The sequence below is a fragment of the Lactuca saligna genome, chromosome 6, assembly GCF_052625555.1.
Source record: "Lactuca saligna cultivar CGN05327 chromosome 6, ASM5262555v1, whole genome shotgun sequence".
NCBI classification, from domain to species: Eukaryota; Viridiplantae; Streptophyta; class Magnoliopsida; order Asterales; family Asteraceae; genus Lactuca; species Lactuca saligna.
The window spans coordinates 149,812,097-149,828,805 of NC_136422.1; the positions used below are offsets into that span (position 1 = coordinate 149,812,097).

General features: G+C 35.1%; 4 protein-coding genes across 4 annotated transcripts; 2 read left to right on the plus strand and 2 right to left on the minus strand.

Annotated features, from left to right (window-relative positions):
- The first annotated feature begins 565 nt into the window (after positions 1-565).
- On the plus strand, positions 566-1,634 carry LOC145001199 (acetyltransferase At1g77540-like). Its single transcript, XM_078960554.1, has 2 exons — positions 566-877; positions 1,383-1,634. The coding sequence occupies exons 1-2, from the start codon at positions 623-625 to the stop codon at positions 1,452-1,454; spliced, it is 327 nt and encodes a 108-aa protein (XP_078816680.1). The 5' UTR covers positions 566-622; the 3' UTR covers positions 1,455-1,634.
- A 2,283-nt stretch (positions 1,635-3,917) lies between these two features.
- Positions 3,918-4,829, plus strand: LOC145003007 (exocyst complex component EXO70B1-like). The gene is made up of 2 exons (XM_078962174.1): positions 3,918-4,072; positions 4,226-4,829. Exons 1-2 carry the CDS (start codon positions 3,918-3,920, stop codon positions 4,827-4,829), a joined length of 759 nt encoding a protein of 252 aa, XP_078818300.1.
- Positions 4,830-10,688: 5,859 nt separating this feature from the next.
- LOC145000672 (myb-like transcription factor family protein) lies at positions 10,689-12,229 on the minus strand. Its single transcript, XM_078959935.1, has 2 exons — positions 11,686-12,229; positions 10,689-11,610 (listed from the first exon to the last, which is right to left on the minus strand). Exons 1-2 carry the CDS (start codon positions 11,990-11,992, stop codon positions 10,892-10,894), a joined length of 1,026 nt encoding a protein of 341 aa, XP_078816061.1. The 5' UTR covers positions 11,993-12,229; the 3' UTR covers positions 10,689-10,891.
- Positions 12,230-15,695: 3,466 nt separating this feature from the next.
- On the minus strand, positions 15,696-16,380 carry LOC145003008 (uncharacterized). Its single transcript, XM_078962175.1, has 2 exons — positions 16,206-16,380; positions 15,696-16,129 (listed from the first exon to the last, which is right to left on the minus strand). Exons 1-2 carry the CDS (start codon positions 16,378-16,380, stop codon positions 15,696-15,698), a joined length of 609 nt encoding a protein of 202 aa, XP_078818301.1.
- Positions 16,381-16,709: the final 329 nt, after the last annotated feature.

A 16,709-nucleotide genomic window follows, 5' to 3' on the forward strand; every position in this document is an offset into this window, starting at 1 on the left:
ATTTAAAATATAAAAAAACATTTCAAGTTTAATAATTTATTATTTTTTATTTTTATAAATTTAAAGTTTTCACATATTTACGCCTCGTTCCCGAGTTTAACAAAAGAAAAGAAGAGAAGAGAAAAGAAAGTCACGAGAGAAAAGAAGAGAAAGGAAAATAAAACAAAATTTTCTTTTGTGTTCCCGAGTTGGAGAGAAGTGGAAGGAAAATAAATTATTTTGTTCTTTTTTTCCAAATCCTCCCAAATCGGAAGGAAAGTTAGGAGGGAAAATAATCCTCCCATTTTCCTCCACTTCCTTCCAATTCCCTTCTTTAATGAAACTCGGAAACATCAATTTCTTTTATTTTCTTCTCATTTCCACTTATTTCCTTTCCTTTCTCTCCTTAAGTTGAACTCGGGCCGGGGTGTCCTATTTTTTTTTAAATTAACCAATATAAAATATATGGATTGTTTTGTAATATTTTCTTTCTTTTCTCTCCTTAAGTTGAACTCGGGACGGGGTGTCCTATTTTTTTTTAAATTAACCAATATAAAATATATGGATCGTTTTTTAATATATATTTAACGTCGTATAAACAAAATTTCCCCCTGGTTAATAGTAAAGCGATCGACAGAAATATATGGCGACGGGGAGCGGCGGACCAGCGGCGGCGAAGATAGTATGGAACGAGAGACAGAAAAGGTTTGAAACAGAGGACAAGCAAGCATACTTGCAGTACGAGTTGAGAAACGGTGGAAAATTGATGGATATAGTTCACACCTTCGTTCCATCAAGCAAGAGAGGCTTAGGTTTAGCTTCACATCTCGCTGTTGCCGCCTTCAATCACGCTCAATCCAACTCCTTATCCGTTATCCCTACCTGCTCTTACATCTCCGTAAGCTTTATCTACCTCCATCCTTCTTCAATTTTGTAGATCAATTTTAGGGTTTTTTCGATTGTATGAACGTTTCCTCCGCGTTTTATCATCATGAATGTCTTTCCTCTCCGATTATATCAATTTCACTCGAATGAAAAGCATACTGCATACATGTTATAAATGTTTCACCTAGAAGTAGGATGGTTTATGCAGGTTATATATTTTAAACCCCCTTTGATTGATCAGTAACCAATTTTCGACATCAATAATCAATACAGACTAAGAAGATTGAATAGTTAATTCATCAAATGTTCTGTTTTTCGTTCTTGAACTTGAAGGCTCTTGGATTTACCAATTATGGATAACAATCATCGATAAAGATTAAGAAGATTCAATTGCTGATTCATCAAATCGTCTTATTTGTTCTTGAACTTGGATTCAACAGTTAGAGATAGCATTCATGATAGAGATTAAGAAGGTTGAATTGTTAATGGAAGCTAATGTGTTGTTTTGTATATGGCAGGAGACATTTGTACCTAGAAATCCATCTTGGAAGTCTGTATTGTACTCTGAAGATCTCAAATCAAGCATTTAAAAGTGTTGTAGTTAGCTTTGCTGCAGAATAATAAGCCAAATGTTGAAGGAATGTCATTGGCCATATATGTCCCTTTGTAGCATACTTAAGAGTTTAATTTCATACATGTAATATTCACTTTGGGTACGAGTGAAAAACTTTAATTTACCAAGATTATTATAGAAAACGAGTTATTTATAATTTTTCAGTCAAATAAAATTGCAGTTTTTTTAACCCCAATAAAATGAATTAGACAAAACTTCAAAAATGGTCCCTGTGGTTTCCGAAAATATCAAGTTTAGTCCCTAAGTTCAAAAAACCTCACAGATGGTCCTTGTGGTTTCAAAACTTTTAACATTTAATCCTTCCGGCTAACTCCGTTACTATTTAGCCGTTAAGTCAGGGGCATTTTTGTCATTTCACTACAGAGGGACCATTTATGAGGTTTTTAATTACTTTTTTTAAAATAAATAAATAAATAATATTTAAAAGGGTCCCACTCCTCTCTCTCTCTCTCCATATGCGTTGTGCACCGATCCTCCTCAGCCTCAGCCTCATTCTCTCTTCTCTCTTCTTCATCGTCTTCATGGCTCTCCCATATCATCTTTCTCTCTCTGATAGTCACTAGCAATATCATCCTCCACAAGTGCTCAAATTCCTTCACCCTTTCACAGATTATTAAACCATACCCCTTTCCCCCCTCCCCAATCGGTGGATTTAAGATCTACAGAAAAAGAATTTGAAGAAAAAAAATGGAACGAGATTACCTATAACAAGATTACACCTTCTTTAATGGCTTTATGTGAAATGGGTTCGCTGGAGGTAGCAACTCTAGTGATTTTAGGAATGAAGAAATTACCTCAGTATCAAAATCCGATGCCACCGATGTGTCGTTTGAATCGAAAAGGGAATTCGAATTTGAGGAGTGGTTCTCTGGTATTGCTAGACATAGTGGTTTGCCGGAGATTTCAGTTTGTCGATCTTGTTATGGGAATTCTGTTGCAGATTCACCGAAGGATGTAAAGGAATTGGGATTGACATGAAATGAGAAGCTGCGGATGTGATTCGCTGCGGATTTTGGTCGGAGTAGGCTTGTATCATCCAAACCTTCCATCAATTCCCACGCATTGATCGTTTCCGGCTCGCTGGGAGGCGTTCTAATGGGTGTTTTGGGGATGATTTTGGGGATTTTTTCTTCGATCATCTTTGACCATGTCTTGGCGTCAATCACGCCGACTGCAAATTCGTTACTTTCCTTATCATGTATCTCATTTTGTCGGAGAAATGGGTCAAAAAAAATGTGTAAATTGTTCTTTAAAGGTAGCTCAACCACTTCATCTTCTGTATTGTTTCCAAGCTTTACAATCGGTGGGGAAATCATGATCAATTGCCCCGGCGAGCTTTCTGCAACCATCAGAACTTACTTGAACTTTTGAGATATTTGCCACTATTGAAGCACTTCAACTAGGCTTTTGTTTCTCCAGCTAGGTTCCAACGATCTCCAAATCAGAAAGGTAGGGTTAGAATCAATGGCTAGGTTCCAATCTGTGTAAAAATCAAATTAGTGTGTTATGGAAGAACTCGAAATATTTTTGCTGTAAATGTTTTTTTTGGTGTTGATTGTTAGAAAGTCAATGTGTTGAGAGAGAGAGAGAGAGAGAGAGAGAGAGAGAGAGAGAGAGAGAGAGAGAGAGAGAGAGAGAGAGGAGTGGGACCCTTTTAAATATTATTTATTTATTTATTTTAAAAAAAGTAATTAAAAACCTCATAAATGGTCCCTCTGTAGTGAAATGACAAAAATGCCCCTGACTTAACGGCTAAATAGTAACGGAGTTAGCCGGAAGGACCAAATGTTAAAAGTTTTGAAACCACAGGGACCATCTGTGAGGTTTTTTGAACTTAGGGACTAAACTTGATATTTTCGGAAACCACAGGGACCATTTTTGAAGTTTTGTCAATGAATTATTTCATTTCTTCGTTGATTCCCACGTGTCATTTACCCCAATAAAAAATGAGTTATTTATATTTTTTTGTTGTTTTAAACTCGTTCAATCATTAGGTAAAAAGAGTTTCATCGGGATATCCACAACCATTCTTAAATTTACCATTTCCTTTTGCAAAAATATTTTCATTTTTTTCTTGTTCAATCGGCATGAAATTGAGTCATTTAACGTTTTAAAGTTTGAAAGAAGATTTTCATTCACAAAACAATTGACAAGTTGAAAATATGATAACATCGTGATAAAAATTATCAATCACATATGGGACTCAAAACTCTCACTCAATTAATAACATTGTTATTGTTTATTAATAAGGGTTATTGTCATTGTTGCTCAACAAACTTTAGGATATTGGTTTAAACGGTCTCTCGTGACTATTTTTTGTATTTGAAGGGCACAAACTTGTATTTTTAGGTTTTAAAAGGTCATTCTGGACAATTTGAAGGGGTCACCCGATGGCACCCATCATAATCAGCAAGTTTAAATGCCAACTCAATTGCCACGTGTAACACCTAATGTAATGCTTTCTTTAGAACTCAAATCCGATCAAATCCCTTACCATCTTCCATCTTCACCTGCTCTAATGTTGTCTTCTCCGGCCCCGTCGCTGTCTTCTTCGGCTCCAGCGATGGCCCTGATGTTCACTCCGGTAGAATCGAACACTAAGCATAGAGTCTGATGTTCACTCTGTAACACAGTCCCTCTCGTCATAGATCGACTCTAAGGATCGATCCGCAAGGGTTCATTCTCGTTTCCGTCAAACGGGATTGAAATTGGGAACGATTTTGAAAGCTACAGAGAAGATGAAGATGGTGGGAGCGGAAGTGGGTATCATCACGAAAGAGGCCCGCGCTTAGGTGGTGATGTTTTTGTCGATTTGATCCATCCTAAAGCAATCAAGGAGCTGAAAGTCATCGTCGATCGGATGATTAGGTCCGGCTATGAAAAAGAGTGTTGTCAGGTTTACAGTAACGTCCTGCCTAATGTCTTAAACGAGTGTTTATCCATTCTAGGAGTTGAAAGGCTTAGTATTGAAGAAGTACAGAAAATTGAATGGAAAATTTTGGATGAGAAAATGAAGAAATGGATTCAAGCAATTAAAATCGTGGTCAAGGTTCTTCTTTTTGGGGAAAAACGATTATGCAAACAAGTTTTCAGTGAATCCGAACTTATCAAAGAAATTAGTTTCGTTGAAACAACAAAAGGATGTGTGATGCAGCTGTTGAATTTTGGGGAAGCAGTTGCAATTGGGCAAAGATCTTCAGAAAAACTCTTTCGAATTCTCGACATGTATGACACGGTTGCAGATGTTTTCCCTGATTTTGAATTTCTTTTCACTTATGAATCTGGAGAATTAGTCTGCAACGAGGTGAAGGTGGTTTTAACCGGCATATAAAATCAATTCTCTAAATCAAAATGTTTGCTTGGAATCAGTTTCTAAAACCGTTTTTCTAAGATGTTTGCTTGAAATCAATTTGAAAATCAAATTGTTTTCTTGAAATCGGTTTCTAAACTCCTAAAGTACTCTTTTCTTCCAGAGGAACTGGATGTCGGTGAAGGCGGCCAAGATGACCAAGGTATCACCTGATTATCATCTCTAATCATCTTATCATCTAAATCTGTTTCATCTTCGTCTCCATCATAATCATCGTCAAAAACCATATCTCGTGGAGTTGAAGATGATCGCCAAGAACCCATCGATTTATGTGTACCCAAATAAGGGGTAGTGGTGTTGTGATTTTTGGAGGTTGTGAATCAATGGTGGTTTTTGTTGCTATAAGATACCACACAAACACACCTGGTAATCCACACAAACACAACCGGCAAAGATGAGTCGACTCACCACTGAGTCATTGTTGACTCACCTGCCTAGTTGGCAGCTGACATGACACTGTAACCTTCAAAAATGGGTAAAGGTACCAAATTAACCGGTAAAACACAAGTTAGTACCCTTTAAAGGCAAAAAATAATCATGAGGGACCATTTAAACTAATATACTAAACATTGTTGGGCTACAGTGACAATAACCCTATTAATAACGGTATAGTTATGTAGAAATTATTTTATCATTTATATTAAAAGCGGTTATTATTTATTTATTTGGAAACCACAAATATCATTAAAAAATCACACACCAGCAACAAACCAGAAGTACAATACAATATGAGAGATTTCACCACCTTACATATGTTGCACCAAACTCCGTTTGAAGATTTTCTAGCAATATCGAAGGTTGGATTGTTATGCAGATTATGAATACTCAGGATGACATCTTTCCATAAGCAATCTTATGAGTAAATTACACGAATGGTCCCTATGGTTTAGGGTAATTTGCACGTTTGGTCTCTAACTTATTTTTTTAACTCGAAGGTCCCTACAATTTGTTTTTGTTGCATGTTTGGTCCCTGTCTTACCTAAAAAGACTATTTTACCCTTGATTTTTTAATTTATTTAAATAAACACACCTCCAACCTCACCCCTTCATCTTACCTAGACCTAACAATCCGTGTCTGCATGTTGTGTATTCGTGTCAGACACGAATTTACACGACACAAATTTGTTAAACACGAACACAACACCAATTATAAAACGTGTCTGGGGCATCAAACACGACACATAAAAAATTCGTGTGACACGTGACACAACACGAATAGACATGTTTTTTAACCGTGTTACACAAAAACACGAATAAACATGTTTTTTAATCGTGTTACACAAAAACACGAATAACACGTTTTTAATGCCTTTTTTTAACCTAGTGCTATAAACTAATTATTGACTCTTAAGAAATTGGTCCCTAATATTTTATAAATATAAAATTTAACCATAAAGTGCATATGTATATATACGTGTCACGTGTCAACACGAATTTGTATCGTGTCGTATACGTGTTTAAACAGGTAAATTCGTGTTTGACACGTGTAATACACGAAACACGAATTTAAAATACGTGTCAGACACGAATAAACACGAAACACGAATTTCTAAAACACATACACGGAAAACTCGTATGATATTCGTGTCGTGTATGAAATTGTCAGGTCTAATCTTACCTTACTAACTCCACCATTTTTTCCTATTTAAATAATAATTTTTTTTAATAAGACAATGACCAAGCACGTAACAAAAATAAATAGTAGGAACCAAGCACGTAACAAAAACAAACAGTAGGGACCTTCTGAATTAAAAAAATAAGTTAGAGACGAAACACACAAATTACCTCAAACACCATTTGTATAATTTACTCCAATCTTTTTCGTTCATCAACCTCCACCACTAGGGGTGTCAAAAAAACCCGAACCCGAATAAGGTAATTAGGGTCGAGTTTAATAGGGTCAGAACTCTTAATCGGGTTAACCCGACTAACCCGAATTATTATTAGGGTCGGGTTTAGGGTTGATTTTTTCAAAACAATTCGGGTTTCGGGTCAACCCGACTAACCCGAATTATTATTAGGGTCGGGTTTAGGGTTGATTTTTTCAAAACAATTCGGGTTTCGGGTCAACCCGATTAAGAATTTATTATCAAATTTTTTTTACTGCGTTGAATGACATGAATTCAAGATCTCATGAGATTTTACAACTAATACGTATTTCTTAATTAAACAAACCAGATAGTAAAATTACTATGTATAGAGATATTTAAAATGACATAACTTTCCTCTCTTCTTAATATAGTACGGTTGTGTTGTAACAATTTTACGAATTTTATTTACTGTTTACATTACTAATATGGTAAAAGAAACTCCAAAAAATTCATATCCAATACCAACTTTACATTTTAAGTCCCTATACATGTGGATTATGTATTAAAATGACACAACATAAATTCATCTTACATTTCAACTTCAACCCGACTAACCCGACCCTACAAACCCGAAACCCGATTAACCCGTACCTTATTAGGGTCGGGTTTCGGATGAATAGTTTTTCTAGAAAAACTCGACTAACCCGATTCGTTTAATCCGAAACCCGATCGGGTTGACCCAATTAAGAGCCCTATCCACCACCATTTAATTAAAATAGATGTATTTTGAGCGAGAAGGGTACCGACACCAAGGTTGCCCTCTGATTTTGGCGCAATTTCAACCAATCCACCCGATGGATTTTAGCATAAGGATCATTTTGATATTTTTTGCTTGATAGAAAAAAACATTAATCTCATGAAAATATATTATATATTCGTTTATGCATAAACCACGTTTTTTGGACCAATCCCGTACATCATGATACAAACAAATGATGGTGTTGTACCATGTGGAGCCATCTAAATGTCTCTAGTTATGGACACTATTTAAATATCCATTGATAATTCCTTTAAATCCCCATAAATTTATTCAAATTTTCTTATCATTTCAGGGTAGTACGACTTGCTTTTAACGAAAAAAAAACAGTTATAAAGGTTTTTTTTACGAACTAAATATCTCTTCGTCCTGAAAATAAATCTAAATGAAGTCTTTCTTGTGTAACTACTCTCATAGATAATCACATGCTAGTTGTAAATTATAAAGTCATATTTAACTATCATTACCTTACCTACTCATGTTTGACTAGGCAAGACATCACAATTCTCTTAGGACATGATTCCTAATTATTTCAATGTAAAGTATTAAATAATGACTTCAACAATTCAGTTTAATTTATAAGCGATTTGCTTTATATACATAAAGTGTATATTAGCTCTAACTTAATACTTTTTCTGTCAAGCAAAAAATATTAAACAAGACAGGAAAAGGATCATCTTGATATATAATATTTTGAAAAATCTAACTATCAACGTTTAATTATTATAAAACACCATTATCCATGTTATATCTATTAGTATTGAATTGCAGTTAAATAAACAATTAAGTTAGATATTGCAGTGACTAATTATAAATAAAATAAACCAATTAAAGTAAATTAATTATAAAACCTAAATAAATTATTAACTAAATTAAACCAATTATAAATCAAACTAATCTAATCAAATAAAACAAAATATAAATTAACTAAACTCTTAAAGCAATTTAGAAATACAAGACGAAAAAACATCATAAATAGTCTATGTGGTTTCCCCACATCTGAAGTTTAGTTCCTATAGTTTAAAAACATCTATGATGGTTCTTATACTTTCAAAACTTTTGACGATTGGTCCTTATTGCTAACTTCGTAAAAAAAATTCCGTTAACCAAATAGCATTTTCGTCATTTCACTACCACAGGGACGATTATTTAATATAAAACTCTCTCTCTCTCTCTCTCTCTCTCTCTCTCTCTCTCTCTCTCTCTCTCTCAAATCAGTTTCCCTTTGATCCTGTTCTTCAATATCAAAAGCAAGAAAACTATATCCAACCCTAAACACCCAATTCCTAAATCAAAGGCGATGATGATGAATTTTTTGTTTTCAGGGTAAATCGAGTGATGATGAAGAATTGTCGTATCTTGGAGGGGTAATTTCTAGAGGCTTGTAATGGAAAGAAGACGATTTCCTGCAACAACAACAACAACAAAAAAAAAAAAAAAAACCAAAAAAACCATTGATCCTACTTCATAAACAACATTACACTGAAATCCAACGAAAAAAACGGCGTTACTCACCTTTAGAATCGAACAAAGGAAAAAAGACGAGATTCATCCGTCTTCTAAGAACATATAAATGTTCACAGTAATGGAGACCCAAATCGGCTAACCGTTTAACCACAAACCTAGGCTATTCTCCGGCTGATACATCTAAAATTGAGGTCAAAGTAGAACCGGAAACCGTCTTTCTGACTTTATTAACTAACCCAGGTGACTGATTACCTGTGAGTAGCCATAGGATTATCATCCCAAAAGAATAAACATTAGATTTCACTGTTAAATTTCTAGTTTGAAGAACAACCGAATCAGTAAATGAGAAAGTTCTACTCCCCTCTTCATATAGGCGAAAACTACGGCATCAGAATGTTTCCTCATTAACCAATGGGGAAAATCTTAAATCACAGAGCTTACAAGAGAGTTTAGAATCTAGAAGGATGTTTTTGGGTGTTAAATTGTCGTGTAGGATCTCTTCAGGTCGAGAAGTGTGCAAGAATAAAAGAGTATTTGCGATTCAAGAAATTGTCGTGTAGGATCTCTCAGGGTCTCGAAGAGGAGAAGAACAGAGGAAGCCAATAATCTTTAACAAACACACATCTCCATGAGAGAGAGATCTGATGGAGAAACATTGAATAGGGCTCAAAAAGAGAGCAATCGAATGGGTTTTTTGTGCATTTATTTAGTGTGTGCATGGGTGTATACGAGAGAGACAAAGATATAAAGAGACCTTTGCATATTATTTCATTGAAAAAAAATGAAAACATCATAAATGGTCCCTGTGGTAGTGAAATGACGAAAATGATATCCAATTAACGGACAAAACTTAACGGAGTTAGCAATAATGACCAATCGTCAATAGTTTTGAAAGCACAAGGAACCAGCTATAATGTTTTTAAACCACGTGAACTAAACTTCAGATCTGAAGAAACCATAAAGATCATTTATGATGTTTTTTCTACAAAGACTTGCATTATATCTACAGCTTTTCAGGAAATTTTTTCAAACGAACAATTTCAACAAAATCTTTCGATTTCTTATTTTACTATATCCGGTTTATATATTCATCTATCCGTAGAGTACGATGAATGTAGCATAGAGTACATTCAATGTAGCACGACACCTGCTTCCACAGCCTAGTTTTCACGGTTTTAAGTTGATCTCATTTTGCTTGCGGCTACCACATGAATCATTTTTATTTTCTTTTCCTCGGACTGCTCTTCCACATCCTAGTTTTCACCGTTTAGGTTGATCTCATTTTATGCTCGCGGCTACTACATGAATCATTTTTGTTTTCTTTTCCTCTAACCGGTAAGATGTCTCAGTTCATCAGGTTGTCAGTGTTTTATCCATAGATTTCAGTAGCTCATAAAGTTGTCTCTTTCTTATCCATAGATTCAATTATAGTTTGAAAGGTTAATCTATTCGGAAATCTCCAGAGCTATGCTTTATTTCAACTCTACAGAGCATTTTGTCTTACTACGTCCTTCCCCGTCTATTACGCATATGAAAATAATAGAAAAATAGGATTCAGTTGACATCTGTCTCTCTCTGAATATAGGATTGACTAAGATTCAAGCCATAACACATGGTTTCATAAAACCACACAATTTTCCCATGCTATTGGAGCCGGATATAACTTGGCGACATTGATCACTTCCCATGACACCAAACATCATAGCATGTTACTATTTAGGTCCATTGTAGCAAAGGAATCATTTATAACTTTAGGACCCCCAAATCCATGAGGGTTGATCAGGCTAAAAAGCTTAAAATTATTGTCTTGTAGTATACATATAACATATATAGATTTCTGAATTCTGATCTTGTAAAACCTTACAAACATAACTATTAACTAAACCCTAAAACATAATCCAAAACAGAGACCCTAAAATCTTTACCTTCTAAACCGCATGAATAGGACTATGATTCGAATCCATTTTAGAAGAAGGTCTAGCACCAGGGTTACTTGCATGAAACGCCGACTGCCGGCTCAGCCCTCCAACTTTCAGTGAAGTCGGAGCACCACCACCATCACCTAATGTCAGCTTCGACATCCCGAGAAGATCATCAACATTGATCGGACTCTTTGAATGAACAGCGGTCGGCTTCAGAACTTCATGAGCTTCAGTCTTAGCCATGGAATCTTGATCTTGACAAGAGGGTCCAGGCCAGTACGGAATAGCAACTGGTATGATCGGAGAAACGTAGGCCGGAAACATCATCGGAATCAAACACTGTGAACCAGAACTACCCTCGAGATTTACGCTTACAGTTGCAGGTGTTGGTGTGGGGTCGATTTGGGGATCTGCGGTTGTTGAGTTAGCGGAATCCATGGACTCGCATTCTTCTTCTTCTAGAGTCGGGATGGTTAATGGGTTGTTGACTGATTGAGTCTCCGGTTGCGACGGGAAATCGTCGGCGACGATGTCGAAAAGGCTGGATCGTCGTTTTCTTCTTGAGATATTGCTTTGTCTGATGAAAAATTTCTGAGCATGACTTGCGACTTGAGTTGGTGTTCGTGTAATCACATAGTTTCTCGCGATTCCTCTCCAATCCCCTTTTCCGAGCTTCTGTAAACCTAATAAGAACATCCGATGTTCTTCCTCCGTCCATGGAACACCTGCAAATCAAAACACAAAATCAGGATAAATTTTACAAAAACTGATTAAAACCCTAAAAATTGGATATTTTTTACCTTTTTTCCTTTCACGGCTTGAAGACGAGCCGGCAACGAAATCCTCCGAGCCGTAGCCGTCACCGGCGGCGTTATGATCCGGGGTATCTCCTGGCGAATCAAGGTCGGTGCCGCCGCCGCCGCCACCGGAAAATCCATTGAAGAAGGCGCCGCTTCCGGATCCGTTACAGTGACTCAAGTTTCCCATACTTGCACTCTTACGAATCGATCCATCTGTAATCCGAACCCCAAATAGCTTCAGACCTCGATTAGGGCAAGTTCGCGAGTTGTGTCCATTGTTGCTGCAATGAGAACATCGCCTAGTCATCGTTGATTGATTGATTATCTCCTCTGTTCTTCGAATCGATTGCTATGAAGATCGCGTATGTAATCGAAAAGGAGGTGTAAATTAAGGAGATTGGGATAAAGAATTATGCTTTTTGATACGTTTGGGTAGATAGGATTTGAGATTTGGACGGATGTTGGTTGAAGAATTTATTAAAATTGGATTGAATGAAAGAGGAAATGATGAAGAACACACGACAAAGATAGAGAGACAACATGATCCATTTGCAAATAAATGTGTATATAGAGTCGACCAGGTATAAATTTTCATTATCGCCCTTTACTTTCGACAAGTTTACAAATATAGCCCATGTATTTACTTAATCATCTAAAAGGTACTTACATGCTCTTAAAAACTATTTTCAATAGCTTTGCATTATAAGTTTTTTTTTTTCTAAATAAAAGTTTTAAATTCTTATTTTGAACAAATTATTTTTAAAAATAATTCTAATTTTTTCTTACAAGCTAAAAGTAAAAAGTTTCTACATGTAGTCAAACATATTTTAAGGATGCGATCACATCCATTGTCTTTTTTTTTTTTTTGTCATTACGTCACTCTCTAGTTTCCACACAACATCATAGCATTGCTATGAAATAACCACCACACCATATTATTATTATTATTATTATTAAAATTGAATGTATATAAGAATAAATATAAAAAAATTAAGTGAAGAAAAATGATTGGCTTTTAATCCTCCACCATGCATTGTACCCTGTTGAGTCCTTAACATCTTTCTATATAACATGAATGGAGAATGTAACATGAATTGAGGTGTGTTCCAGTCCTCTCAATGTTTTTGAGGGCATCACCCCATCCACACGGTAGAGTCCACATCCTCAGAGTAGAGGGAATGAATCATTCAAATGCTATTGCCACCTCAACTTTTCTTTCTCCTTTCTTTTTTATTTTTTCCAACACACAACACATGAAAACGATATATTTTTCAACCCGCCACATCATTATTTTTAATTTAATTAAATTAAAAATTTTAAAATAAAATGAAACATAGCATATATATATATATCTTAAAAATAACATTTAATTAAAAAACCACACTACAATACTATTAATTAAATCCTCCAGACGACACACGGCAAGCTAAAAAAACACTTAAATTTTAAAAATAAAAAAATAAAAAATAATAAAAAAAAAGAGTAATTTTTTAAAATATTTCACGCTACCTCATAACGAAAATATTTAATGTTATGGTGTTCAGTATACTCGTTTTTTTGTTGCTTTTAAAACTTCTTTGTTAGAAACTTTAGGTTCTTAAGTATTCATCTTATGGGTGAAAACAAAATTTAACTTTTTAGCTTTTTTATGCATATTTTCCCATTGGGAAACAATTTGATGTGTTGAATGATCAACCCCTAAGTTGCTTCTTAAAATAATTTGTAACTAATTGCCTAAAATATGACGATCTATGTTGATTAACATGTCTATTTTCGAAAGGCTAAGTGTATGCTCTCGCCAACACCACTTCTTCGTATTCGTACCATTATGCGAATAGAATTGGCCTAAAAATGACATCCATTTTCAAATTTTGAATTGAAATGTAGAGAGAGTAGAGTAAAATGGAATAGAATTGAAAGAAAGATAAGTATGGTTTTGAAATGGTATAAAAGGTATTTATAATAGGAAATTTTCTTTAATAAAAATATTTAAATTGTTGCCTTTGGGAAGAATCACAGGTCCATCAACCCACATATGACCATTGAAGCGGTACAAATTTTGTCTCGAAGTTGTTATACATCACTGATGCCGCAAACCCAAAACCTATAAATCGCCACCACTCAGTACACCCTAAGAGATGGTTAGACTTCTGATATGAAATCTATTGTGGCAATTAATAATCATAACTAAATATTTAATTTTAGCAAACATGTGTTGTGGCTGATATTATTTTACATATTGTAATAATTGATAATATACTGTTTAAGGTCTTATTTGGCAAAATAGTTAAAAAAAAATTGTTTTTAGCTTATAAGCTAGCTTATAATCTATATTTTATATGTTTGGAAAAAATAAGATAGTTTATTGTAATTTCTTTTTTAGTAAAACCAAAAAAATAGCTTATTGTATGTAGCTTATAAAATAGTTTTTTATAAGCTGTTTGAAATAGCTTTTGAAAGTTTATGAAGTTTTTTCAAAAAGTCAAAAATGCAAAAATGGTCATTGTGGTTTGTCATTTTTTGTGGATATGGTCCAAACCTTTTAAAAATTGGATTTCTGGTCCTTATTGAAAGGTTTGTTTGTGGAACAAGTTCCTGGGGTTAACGGCCGTTTGTTTGTAGCTGTTAAACTCCTCACGTGCATTGCACACGAGGGCATAAATGCCTTTTTACTTGAGGGACCATTTTTACAATTCCTGAAATAATATATAAAGACTTCCCCAAAATTCAAGTTCTTCCCCAAACGTTGTTCTGCAACTTTCAAGTTGTTCTTCATTCTCTCGTTCCCCTTTGTTAACGGTCGTCTTGTCAGTTAATCGCACGATGGTTCTCTGTTTTTGTGGTAAGTTTGCTGTTGTTAAATGCTCATGGACACCGAAGAACCCGGGCAGACGTTTCTATGCTTGCCCTCAAAAGGTAAAGAAATTCGTTTGCACCCATTTTGATTTGTAATCAAATAACATTTGTTATTTTCCCCTTTTTGAAGGATTCTGCTTGTCGCTTCATCGGATGGGTTGATCCCCCCATGTGTGAAAGGTCTAAAGTCATTATTCCTGAACTATTGAGAAATATGAACCGGATGCAAGCTTGGTGCACAGCTCTAAATATTTTGTTGTTGGCTAGTTGGGTGTTTTTTGTGATTTTGTTCATAAAGTCTGTTTAGGTTTAGGTAATAGGGCAATGGGGTGGGGTTCTTTTTTGTTGAAGATCGATAAAAGTGTGGTTTTTGGGTGGATTAATGGTTTTTGGTACTTTGACCTAGGTTCTTTATAGTTGTTTGTAAGGTCAAAGTAAGTTGTTTATGTAGTAAATGACTTCCTGATATAAATATGAATTTTATGGAATTGCTTATGTTGTTTGTAAGGTTCTTTGTAGTTTTTGTAAGGTGAAAGAAAGGTTAATGTGAATAATTGACTGTAATTACATAATACACAACAATAACCAAAAACCATAATAACCAAGGCTGCAATTACATAATAGACTACAAGCATATAGTACAATTACATTATCCCAACATATACAACCATATATATGTTCTAATACTTATCATACTAATGAAAACCTAAATAACCATAAGTCATAAGTTTTTTAACATCAAACACTTCCAAAAGTAGCAAATAACATCTGCCAAAACAAACACAACCTTGATCTTCAACTTCCACCTAACTTCCACCTCCTTGACCTTTGCATGTCCTTGAGTTGTGACCTTTGTTTTTGCATTTTGCACATGTTACACTGACATATTTCCTTGTTAATTTTTGAACTCCATCAGGACCCACTTTACAGCCTTCTTCCTGACTTACACCATGAGTACCACTCTGACTTTGACTCCCTCTTTGACTCTGACTCAATTTTTCATCCTCAATTTTCTTCCTCTTCTTTGTAGGCCTACCTGGTTGCTTATGATGTATTGGAGGGATAAGTGTGGTGGGACACAAACTTTTAGGCCACATTATTCTTCCTTTTATGGGCTTTACCTTATAGGAATATGCATTCTTCCATGTATCCAACTAGTATACCTTATTGACCCACCTGTAAATGTCACCAACATCCTCTGAGTTCTTCGTCATTTCATAAAGGGTTGCAATGGCATGTTTACAGGGGATGCCTATTAGCTCCCACTTCCTGCAAGTACATGTGTTGTTCCTAACATCTACAACATGTTGATCTTTCCATGCCCCAGTGACTTGGTATTTCTCACCCCCATTCCACCTAGCAATGTAATGTGATGCATGAGACTTGTTTACATCCAATATGGTTGTTGCAGTGGGTGTTAAAGGCCCTTTTGCCTTGTCCATCACCTTCATAACATTACAGATTCTCTTCATCAAGTATTGTCTAATATACTCCAAACAACCTATGATAGGCTTATCTCTTCCCTCTATTATCTTGTTGTTAAACACCTCACAAAGGTTGTTTAACAGTATATCAGAGATTGCTCTGCCTATTAAAAAAATTAACATATTGTTTTAAGTACAAGTGCACATTTAACATATAGTAATTTATGGTAAGTTATGTACCTGCAAAATGGCTTCTTGCCCAGTGTTTTGGAGGAATCTTTCTAAGCCATTCACACGCCTCCTTGTCATAGTTGCTAAATTCTTTCATGCAATGTTCAAATTCAGGTACAGTGGTTGCAGTTGCACATCTCCATAAATGATCCTTGTACTCTTTCAATTTCCATTTCACTCTCATGTTCTGATGTATGTGCCTGAGACAATACCTATGCTCAGCACATGGGAATAGTTGGTCTATTATTGGTATTAAACCCTAAAACAATAACAAAAATTAAGTATTTAGTTTATATAATAATAAGTAATTAATAATACAAGTTAGAAAGAGATACCTTTTGTCGATCTGTGATAAAATTAAAGTTAGAGTTTGAACCAAGATCCAAGTCTTCTCCTAAACACTACAAGAACCATACCCAACTACTTTTGTTCTCTGTCTCAACAATGGCATAAGCAAGGGGGTAAATACCATTGTTAGAGTCCAACCCAACTGTTGTTAGAACTTTCTGATGT

Bases quoted from the DNA above. Each gene is read 5' to 3' on its own strand.
- LOC145001199 (XM_078960554.1), top strand. From the start codon at position 623: ATGGCGACGGGGAGCGGCGGACCAGCGGCGGCGAAGATAGTATGGAAC. The intron at 878-1,382 runs GTAAGCTTTATC...TGTATATGGCAG, and splicing joins CTACCTGCTCTTACATCTCC to GAGACATTTGTACCTAGAAA.
- LOC145003007 (XM_078962174.1), top strand. From the start codon at position 3,918: ATGCCAACTCAATTGCCACGTGTAACACCTAATGTAATGCTTTCTTTA. The intron at 4,073-4,225 runs GTTCACTCCGGT...CGATTTTGAAAG, and splicing joins GCTCCAGCGATGGCCCTGAT to CTACAGAGAAGATGAAGATG.
- LOC145000672 (XM_078959935.1), bottom strand. From the start codon at position 11,992: ATGACTAGGCGATGTTCTCATTGCAGCAACAATGGACACAACTCGCGA. The intron at 11,611-11,685 runs GTAAAAAATATC...TTTGATTTGCAG, and splicing joins AAGCCGTGAAAGGAAAAAAG to GTGTTCCATGGACGGAGGAA.
- LOC145003008 (XM_078962175.1), bottom strand. From the start codon at position 16,380: ATGAGAGTGAAATGGAAATTGAAAGAGTACAAGGATCATTTATGGAGA. The intron at 16,130-16,205 runs GTACATAACTTA...TTTTTTTAATAG, and splicing joins GGCAAGAAGCCATTTTGCAG to GCAGAGCAATCTCTGATATA.